The following is a 10,930-nucleotide window of genomic DNA, read 5'->3' on the forward strand; positions in this document are numbered from 1 at the left end:
AATTGATAATTGTTGCCTCATACTAATGCTAGAGTCCCTATGGCTATTGATCCTGGTAAGGATTTTCCAAAAGAAGTAGTTTTTAAACTTCATGATAGCTCATTTTTGTGTCCTTCTTACTTCCTTTGTAGTCTCAACTCCTACATTCTTTGTAGAAGAGAAGGGCACCCGAGACATGATTACCTTCTTGTGAAAAAGAAAATTCCTAACCTTCCTAAGTGCAACCCTAATTGCCTAAAAAATTGATCCCATCATTACAACAAGGGAATCTTATTAATGGTCTCCCTCAAGCTTCAATGTTTTCTCTTAACATTGCCCCTCTTGTCAATTCTGAGGAAGTTTGTGCCTCACTAGATTTCCTACAAGAAGCATCACCAAGTCTCTAGGAGCCCCACTCCATTGAATTATGACCTTTCTTAGGTTGAGTCCCTCCCTAGACCCAATGAGATCAATATTAGTCTCCATCCTTTGGTTCCCAAGCCCAAGCACAAGATGTAGAACACCCAACAAATAGTTTTGGAGAAAATTAACAAAATATCTAGTCATAAGTTCAAGAATCACTCCTTGATCCCCTTGGTGTTACCCCCAATTGATGGAGTCTCTCCTCCTTCCCACCTATCTCCTAAGCTTTGGAGTAATAAATAGTAAGTTTCTCTTCCTATTGATAGTGTAGGACTATGGTGATCTCCCTTGTGATGCCATGACCATTGATGGGTTGTAAGCCATTAAACTTTCCTATAATCTTGAAGACAAACTATGTAATTATGAAGTTGTATTTATTTTGGCTCCTCCTTGACTCCCTCCCCCCCATAACCTTAGGCTTCCTACCACCCTTAGTATGAATATAAATTCTATTAAGTAGTTTTGGAATAGAGAGAGAGAGGTCCTTGAAACTAGTAATGATGTTGTGAAGCAAACTGAGATGAAGGTTGATTATTCTAACTCTGATAAAATGGGTGAGGTTTATTTTAAATGATAAGAAGTCTAGAAAACCTAGAACTAACCAAGATGTGTTAGTGAAAGAGAAGTTTGAATATAAAATATTCTATGAGGATGTAGAAACCTCTTCCAACAAGAAGATGAGTAGGCCTCCCAAACCAATCAACACTTTTAAACCATATAAGATCCCAAGAAAGAAATTACCAAAATCTTTTAAGAGATTTAAAGCTCCTATGGAAATTGATACCTAAACTATTATCTAATGAATGCCAAATTCATATCTTGGAATGTTAGAGGGCTAGAGTCCTTGAAAAAAATATGTCATTAAGAGGTTTGATCCTTTGAACCTACAAGCTTTGGATTCGCTAACCCTAGCTAGAGATTCCTTGAGGAAGCTACAAAACTCTAAGATTTAGGGAGCCAAAATAAGGGCTAGAATTAATTGGTTGGAGTGTCATGAGGATAGGGGGTCAAAATACTTCTTCTAGATTTTGGAATATAAGGAAGCTAGAGACGAGATTGAACATATTTGGAAAGATGGTAAGGACAATTGTTATTAGATGGATATCCTTAATGCTTTTGCCAACTTATAATTTAAAACTTTCCACTTCAAAGGATTTGGAAGGCTCTATGGAAGAAATGAGAGATAAGATAAACAAACCCCATTCCTAAGAAGGTAGATGATGAAGAAAGTTGTCTGCTTGACCAATCTATATTGAAAGAGGAAATCACTATTGCCATTTTGAAAATTAGCAATAAGAAGGCCCTGAGGCCTGATGGGTTGCCCATTGAGTTGTATAAGGCTAACATTGATTAGATTTGACAATATCTTTTGGTGTTGTATGATGAGGCTATTGAAACTAGATCTCTTGGTTTTGTTACCAACTCAAGCCTTATAAAACTTATTCATAAGGATGGAGACAAGTCACAAAACTTTAACCAAGAACTGGAGGCTTATTACCCTACCCAATGTGTCTTATAAGATTCTATCCAAAACACTAGCACCAAGACAAGAAAAAATATTACTTAAAATGATCATCTCCACACAAATTGGATTTGTTAAAGAAAGATTTATTCTAGAAAACTCAATTAATTGTTGGGAGGCCAAGGACTAGGCTAGATGTTCTGGATGACATGCCTATATATTTTTTGTAGGTTATGAAAAAATCCTATCATAGGATTGAATATAAATATATCATGGTGATGCTTGAAGGGCTAGGGCTCCCTATTTTTTTTTAACAAAATGGTTATTTCTCTCATGATTGGTGCTACAACCTCGATATATATATTGATGGTGCTAGATCTAGCTCCTTTTCCCTTTCTAGATCCATTAGACAAGGTTTCCAATTAACCCTTTCTCTATTGTTCTTGCTACAAATTCTCTATCTTATATAATGGGAGATGACTCAATATCACCAATGGTTAGAGGGATTGTGATTTCCAACTAGGAGGAACTAGCTAACATCAAGTTTGCAGATGATACAACTATGTTGGTAGAGTTATTTGAGAATAATGTTGAAAACATAGTAGCCAATATACATATATTTTCCTCTACTTTGGGTTGTAAACTATCTAAATCTATTATGTTAGAATGGGATAAGAATCCCACAATTTGGTGTTTCACATGTGGGGTGGGGGAATCATTAGGTAAGATAGTTGGGGACTCCTTTCTCAATTCATTCTAATATAAATACAATGTGGGAATGGGTAAAAAATAAGGTTGAGAAGAAAATTTTCAAGTGGAACAATAGGTATCTATCTTTGCCAAGTAGAGTACAAGACTTTTAAAAGATTCTATCAACATACACTATATACTATTCCTCATCTTGGTATTCAATCAAGTTCACATTAATTGTGTGCAAAATGTTATGAAAGAATTTCTCTGGTACAATGGAAAAGGTAAAAAGAAGAGGCATGTTGTTAGCTAGGTTTGGTGTGTGAGGAGGAAAGAGGTGGGTGAGCTTGGACTAAAAGACCTTAGATGACAAGGTATTTCTGTAGTTTTCAAATGGGTAGCTAAGGCCACTCAAGGGAATGCACCATGGAACATATTTATTAAAAACAACATATATAGGGGAGTATCCTCTATTGCAAGATTTTGAAAAGGGCACACATCAACAACCTTCTTTTAGGTAAATGGAAACTCAAGGTTTGAGGCTCAATTTAATCTATTTGAGAATCAATTGAATCAGACCCCCCCCTTAGAATTGTAGGGCCAATCTTTCAAGCTATCTAGAAAAGATGGAAACATATTAGACAATTGATTTCAAGGAATGGGTTGATGGATCAAGAGCTTAATGTCCGTGGAGAGAAATAATTATGGTGGAATCTCAAAAGAAATCATAAAACCCCTGCCCTCCTACAATATTAATTTGAAAGAAAATGGTATCAACAAGTTCAGTGACATCATCTCTAAGGGAAATCTTTTAAAATGCCAAGATGTTGTTAACAAATATAATATTCCTCACTCTAAAAAAAGAACATGTTCCCTATTGAAGGAGACTTGTGTTGTTCTTATACTCCCTAGAGCTTGTAGTGATGTTGCTGATAGACTCCCCCTATTGAGGTGATCAAATGGATCTCCCTATAATCTTTTAATAACTTTCTCTCTCACACCTTTTCTATCATTGATAACCTCAACCTTAAATAGAACAACAACCTCAACAACACAAACTTTATTCAAACTCTTGGTAATCTCTAACATTTTTCCCATCCAACCTAATATTCAATTATTCTTTTGGTGCCTTCTTCTGTACACAATCCCCCTCTCTAAACCTGAAGGTGATCCTAATATCTGCTCCTTCTGCAAATTGATCCTAGAATTTATTTTACATGTGTTTTTTGATTGCCCCTTTGCTAAGGGAGTTTGAAAGATCTTTGGTATTTATTTAGGTGGTGAGATTTTAGTGTTTCAAGTCATATATGGTTCTATTTTTGGAATTGATAGAAATTACAATTCATTTTGGTTTATTTTTGCTCCTCTTTTTCTTTGACACATCTCGAAAATTAGGAATGCAAATATTTTCAAGGGTTGAAATAAAATTCTCATCAAGTCTTTGCAGAGACACATTTACCTTAACATGTCCTCGCAGCTGGCTACGACTATGCAGGCTAAATAATGCAAGCTACTCAAAGTCATCAATGACCGCACCACCATATTCAAAAAAGAAGGTATTCCATACAAGTTTACAGACGAAGACAAGGTTGAATTTGACTTTGATTGTACATTGAAGCAATTTCTGGAGCAAATTAAGAAAAAGAAAATGCTAGAAGCTTCTTCCAACAACTTATCAGATTCTGAAACATGCTATGAGTCACTTGTTGTAGCTACCAACAACTCTAGTCAATTGTGTCTAGTAGTAGACGTCTCACCTCCTCCTCCAACATTGCCTTGGGAAGCCTAATTTTTAAACCCATATAATGTCATTCAACAAGATGGTCTCAGACTTAAATGGGCAGATGGTCCCCAACCATGGATTGTTTAGTTTCTAAGTCTAACTAAGCCATAGATCCATATGTATTTTGATGGTATCTGATATAAGTGACAATGGCTGAACTTTATACAATAATATAATGGACTATAACTAGCTCTTGCCCTTATAATTAATTGAAGTAGAATTATTTTAAATTTTTTTCATTTAAACCCAAAACTTTTAAAAAATAAAATTAAACATTATTTTTGAATTGTTTGTAGTTATATATTGCTGATTGGAAAATATATTTTTAAATTTAAAAAAAAATCTTTAAATAAAAACTCTTTTTTTAAAGAGCTATTGTAATTTGTATATTCATTTAAAATTTATAAATGATAAAAACTCATTAAATATTCTATATTTATTTATTATTTATTACTAAAATTAAATGAATTCTATCCAAAAATAAAATAAAATAAAAAAATACAAATTATAAAATAACGTTATAAAACAATTTTTTTAAACAATAATATCACTATTAATTTTAAATCTTAAAACTAATGTTCACTCTAAAAGTAGTTTTGTTTAATTTCAAAACAACAATTTTTAAGTTGAAACAAAAATAATTTTTTAATCGAACCACTACAGAAAAATCTCAACAATACCTTAAAGCCCAGCCGACAGTTACTCGGGGCAACAAATCTTACAGAACCATACCAGTCGCAGAAAATCGGTGCACCAAATCTTACAGAAACTTGTGAGTAGTCTGTTGAAGGAAGAGCAATGGCTTCTGCCGCCCTGCCATTTGCTTATTCCTCCACTGTGCCACATCCATCCGCAAATGTCCATTTGAAGCCCTTGCAAATTTCCCTATCTTTCTGCAGATGTGAATTCAGACCCCAATCATCCCCGTCACTAGATGCAAACAGCGGTGCAGTTCACCGGCTTCCCAAAAACTACACCTCAGTCAAGCGGTTCCACTCTCGGAAAAAGGAAAAGGACGTCTTGAAGGACTTCGCAATCCTTCAAGGGTCTATGATTAACAAGGGGTGCACTCCCTATCCTTCAGTCTGTGAATTACTTATTCATCGCCTGGGCAGTGCAGGGCATTTAGAGCAGATGCGGGATGTTTTGAGGTTAATGAGCGAGCCAACAGAGAAAGCCTTCTGCAGCATCGCTACGAGCTACGCCAAAGCGCACATGGTTGACCGGGCCCTTGGAGTCCTCGATGAAATGCAGGTAGCACGACTTCCTCCCACAGTCAATATCTATAACATTTTGCTGAATTTTCTTATTGATGAAAACAATTTTACGATGGTGGAATCACTCTTTTCACAAATGAGGTCAGCTGGGATCCAACCAGATGTTAAGATCATCACCACGTTGATCAAGGCCCGATGTAAGGCTGGCAAACTAGCTTCTGCTTTGTTTTTGTTGAAACATATGTCGTCCCACTTTGCTTTGGTCCCCGATAAAGTAACATATCGTACTCTTATGTCTGGGTTTATACGAAATAGTAAGATGGAAGAGGCTGCGGACTTATTGAAGGAAATGGATTCAAATGGGTGCACTCCTGATACTCCGACTTTCACTGCAGTGGTCAATGGGTTCTGCAAACAGGGAAGAATTGAAGAGGCTACCAAGCTTCTAGAGGAGATGCGTGGAATCGGACTCTACCCAAATACTGTGACTTTCACTACACTGATAAGTGGATTTTGCAGGCAAGGAAGAATTGAGGAGGCTTTTAAGTATTTGGAGGAAATGCGTGGAAGCGGGCATTATCCAGATAATGTGACTTTCAGTACACTAATCAACGGGTTCTGCAAGCAGGGAAGAATTGAGGAGGCTACCAAGCTTCTAGAGGAGATGCGTGGAAGCGGGCATTATCCAGATATTGTGACTTTCAGCACACTAATGAATGGGTTCTGCAAGCAGGGAAGAATGGAGGCTGCTACCAAGCTTCTAGAGGAGACGCGTGGAAGCGGGCTTTACCCAGATACCGTAACTTTCAATACACTGATAAGTGGATTTTGCAAACAAGGAAGAATTGAGGAGGCTTTCAAATTTTTGGAGGAAATGCGTAGATGTGGTTCTTACCCAAATACAATGACTTTCAGTACGCTGATTGATGGGCTCGGGAAGCAGGGAAGAATTGAGGAGGCTACCAAGCTTCTAGAGGAGATGCGTGGAAGCGGGATCTACCCAAATACTGTGACTTTCAATACATTGATAAGTGTATTTTGCAAGCAAGGAAGAATTGAGGAGGCTGTTAAATTTTTTGAGGAAATGCACGGATGTGGGTCTTACCCAGATACTGTGACTTTCAATACACTAATGAATGGGCTCGGGAAGCAGGGAAGGATGGAGGAGGTTGTTAAACTTTTAGAGGAGATGTGTGAATGTGGGCATTATCCAGATATTGTAACTTTCAATGCGTTAATTTATGGGTTTTGCAAGCAAGGAAGAATGGAAGAGGCTCTTAAACTTCTAGAGGAGTTATGTGGAAGTGGGCTTTACCCAGATACTGTGACTCTTAATACGCTATTCAATGGGTTTTGTGACCAGGGAAGAATGGAGGAGGCTGCTAAATTTTTAGAGGAGATGTGGGGAAGTGGGTTTTTCCCAGATGCCATGACTACCAGTACACTCTAGTCATGTGTTCTGCTCAATGCACACAGAGGGAAGAGCAGGAACAGCTATTGAACTTTTTAACGAGCTCACTAGGAAGGGGTACATATGTGATGAATATACTTCCAGTATCATATTTTTCTCTGCAAGGATGACAACTTCAAAGCTGCTGTGAAGAGGGCCAAACTTATTATGTGTTGGTGAAAAGGCTTTTACGGAAGGGGAGATCTCATCAAGCAATGTGGCTTATGAAAAAACTGGAGGCAAAGGGCTTCTATACTCGAATCTTATTATATTCTGAAATTAATCCTCAAGAAATCAGTGATATTTAGGTTCTTGCCTGCTATAAATAACTGTTCAAATCAGGAAATCACATTTATGGAATATAATACCTCACCATTTGGTTACCATTTCAACATATGTCAATAATAATTGCTTTTTACTGCACAGAAATGGGTTCTGATATCAATGTTTTAATAGCGTTAGTTAGTCGGATAAAACATAGAATATAAACTTAAAGTCAACTATTTGAACAAATTTTATTATAGACATCATAGAAGAAAACTTGAGAATAAATCTAATCTACAAAAATCAACATGGTATCAGAGCCGGTCTAAGAGATGATCTTGATTAGATTTATTTATCAAGTGCACTCAACATTCTTAAACTCTACTTATAAAAATGATAAATGGAATGAGGATTGAAGACAGACTGGAAGGTGCTTCAAATTTTGAAGCTTGGAAACTATGTATGATGGTGATACTACGAAAACAGAAGTTAACAACAATTGTGGAAATTGCTCCTAAAACTAAGAAGACTGATGAATGACAATGCCCAAGCTATGGAATTATTAGTCGATGGAGTAAAAGATCATCTGCTACCTACTATCTCAAAATTAGACTCTGCATATGAAATGTTCAAAGCTGTAGAAGATATGTTCGAGATCAATAACACTAGCAGGATTCTCACTCTGAAAAATCAACTCAATAATATAAAGATTTAGGAAGGAGAGACCATTACGTCATACTTTATGAGGATAACAGAATTAAGAAACTAACGATTAACAGTCGGTCATCACAACTATGATAGTAAAGAGTTAATTATTATATCATTAAATGGGCCTTGCCTGTTTCATTGGAAAATTTTAGACAATGAATAGGTCCTCATCCTGAACTCCCCAAATTCGATCAATTAAAAGCTGACTGCATTCAAGAAGAGTTATCAAAAAACGAGAGGAATTGACATAGAGTCCACAAATGAAGACATTCAAGCTCTCACCACAAACTTAAAAATAAAAAGGGGGAAGAATGGTAAACGACCATTCAAGAAACAGACAGATCTTTCTCGTGTACAATGTTTTAGATGCGACAAATATGTTCACAAAGCAGCAAGATGTCCTGACAGACTCAAACACCAAGCTTCCTTTGCTGAAGTCAATAATTTACACCTGAATTCAGAGAAAGATCTATTCTAAAGAACTTTACCCAAGCAGGGAAGAATGGAGGAGGCTACCAAGCTTCTAGAGGAGATGCGTGGAAGCGGGCTGTACCCAAATACCATGACTTTCAATACACTGATAAGTGGATTTTGCAAACAGGGAAGAATTGAGGAGGCTTTTAAGTATGTGGAGGAAATGCGTGGGTGTGGGTCTTACCCAAATACTGTGACTTTCAATACACTAATTCATGGGCTTGGGAAGCAGGGAAAAAATGAGGAGGCTAACCAGCTTCTAGAGGGGACGCGTGGAAGCGGGCTCTACCCAGATACTGTGACTTTCAATACACTGATAAGTGGATTTTGCAAGCAAGGAAGAATTGAGGAGGCTTTTAAATTTTTGAAGGAAATGCGTGGATGTGGGTCTTACCCAGATACTGTGACTTTCAATACACTAATTGATGGGCTCGGGAAGCAGGGAAGAATTGAGGAGGTTGTTAAACTTCTATAGGAGATGCATGGATGTGGGCATTATCCAAATATTGTGGCTCTCTCTACACTAATCAATGGGTTTTGCAAGCAGGGAAGAATGGACGAGGCTGTTAAACTTCTGAAGGGGATGCATGAAAATGGGCTGTACCCAGATATTGTAACTTTCAATGCATAAATTAATGGGTTTTGCAAGCAAGGAAGAATGGAAGAGGCTCTTAAACTTCTAGAGGAGATGTGTGGAAGTGGGCTTTACCCAGATACTGTTACTTTCAATACGCTATTCAATGGGTTTTGCAATCAAGGAAGAATGGAGGAGGCTGCTAAATTTTTTAGAGGAGATGCACGGAAGTGGGTTTTTCCCAGATGCCATGACTTCCAGTACAGTATTCCAGTGTGTTCCACGCGATGCACACAGAGGGAAGAGCAGGAACAGCTATTGAACTTTTTAATGAGCTCACTAGGATGGGGTACATATGTGATGAATATACTTCCAGTATCATATTTTACTCTGCAAGGATGACAACCTCAAAGCTGCTCTGAAGAGGGTCAAACTTATTATGTGTTGGTGAAGAGGCTTTTAAGGAAGAGGAAATCTCATCAATCAACTTGGCTTATGAAACAACTGGAGGCAAAGGGCTTCTATACTCAAGCCCATTATATTCTGAAATTAGTCCTGAAGAAGTCAGTGATATTTAGGTTCTTGCCTGCTATCAATAACTGTTCAAATCAGGAAATCACATTTATGGAATATACAACATCACTATTTGGTTACCATTTCAACTTATGTTAATAGTAATTGCTTTTTTCTGCACAGAAATGGGTTCTGATTATTGAGCTCTATAGCACTTGGGATGTGAGCTTGCCACCGGGACCCTTGATCATAAATGGGATGATTCATGCCACAGCAAGGGATACAAAAAGCTATGGTTATTGAGAAATGTTGGAGAAGCAATAGAATTTAGTGAAGTTTGATGGAGAAAGATTTCCATTCAGAGATCATGACTCTATGACACTGAATATCTATATAGATTAGGAAAGTGGAAGGATATGGTATAGCTCTCTCTGCAACATCAGTGCTTTAAGAAAACTGGCAAACCGCTTTCTCAAAATAGAAATTGTGCCAGAAATCATCATTGTCTTGGACAATAAATTTGCTTGAGTTTCGTATGCAACTGGAATAACGCAACTGTTACCATTGAGGAAATACACAACAATTTTTTAGTTTGAAATTGCCCTCATAACCTGTGTTTGGTATCAAGCGTTGGACTTTGAGTCCAGAAAAATAAACAACAATAAGGGAGAGCAGAAAAGAACCAGGAGAGCAGAAAAGAACTAAGAGACCCTCATAATTACCCTAGGAAACTTCAAGATGAAGAGAAAAATCCAGCTACACAACCAAAAATGTCACTTTATTGATCATAAAATGTTCAATGTTACAATGCCTTTTGCTTGATGTGATTTATTTAAAAAGGAGAGACTCTTCACATTCCAATTGAAGGTCTTTTGAATTTCTCAAAACATAATTCTTTATTTTCAAATACATCTCTTCTTATTTCCATGCCTCAACGCATGTCGAATGACACACATCTTTATATTTAATATTTCAATTTAATCGTGAGTGCCCTCTTCAGTTGAAGGTGACCATAATGATAATAACGTCCATATTTCTAGAGATAAAGATCTCTATTGCAGCTACAATCTCCTACACTCCCTCTTAGCCAGAGAGAGATCTTTAGCTGAATAGTCACACAAGGCTGCAACCAAAATGTCAATGATAAAATAGATCGTATAAAATTCATGGATTCACTCAACATGAAAACCCCGCAAGAAACACAACCAGCTTTCATCATGATGTTGTCATGGAATCTCTCATTTTTAATAATCATGGAATCTCTCATTGTTAATAATCATGAAATCTCTCATTGTTAATAATCATGGAATCACTCAACATGGAAAACCTGCAAAAATTATATTCAACTTTTATTAATGCCGATAGACATTCTTCAATGGCAAAATGGGTGGAG

General features: G+C 37.0%; 1 protein-coding gene across 1 annotated transcript; it reads left to right on the forward strand.

Moving 5' to 3' along the window:
- The first annotated feature begins 4,981 nt into the window (after positions 1-4,981).
- LOC149562737 (uncharacterized) lies at positions 4,982-10,357 on the forward strand. Its single transcript, XM_089828021.1, has 5 exons — positions 4,982-7,003; positions 7,147-7,301; positions 7,431-7,461; positions 8,457-8,907; positions 8,938-10,357. Exons 1-5 carry the CDS (start codon positions 5,136-5,138, stop codon positions 9,079-9,081), a joined length of 2,649 nt encoding a protein of 882 aa, XP_089684147.1. The 5' UTR covers positions 4,982-5,135; the 3' UTR covers positions 9,082-10,357.
- The last annotated feature ends 573 nt before the right edge of the window (positions 10,358-10,930 follow it).

Source organism: Cupressus sempervirens, chromosome 4 (genome assembly GCF_028749045.1).
Source record: "Cupressus sempervirens isolate cs-2001-9-10 chromosome 4, ASM2874904v1, whole genome shotgun sequence".
In the NCBI taxonomy this organism is placed as follows: domain Eukaryota; kingdom Viridiplantae; phylum Streptophyta; class Pinopsida; order Cupressales; family Cupressaceae; genus Cupressus; species Cupressus sempervirens.

What these genes read in the sequence shown, in the direction of transcription:
- LOC149562737 (XM_089828021.1), top strand. Translation starts at nt 5,136, where the DNA reads ATGGCTTCTGCCGCCCTGCCATTTGCTTATTCCTCCACTGTGCCACAT. An exon ending in ATGACTACCAGTACACTCTA is followed by an intron (nt 7,004 to 7,146) that starts GTCATGTGTTCT and finishes ACAACTTCAAAG; the next exon opens with CTGCTGTGAAGAGGGCCAAA. An exon ending in AATTAATCCTCAAGAAATCA is followed by an intron (nt 7,302 to 7,430) that starts GTGATATTTAGG and finishes TTTACTGCACAG; the next exon opens with AAATGGGTTCTGATATCAAT.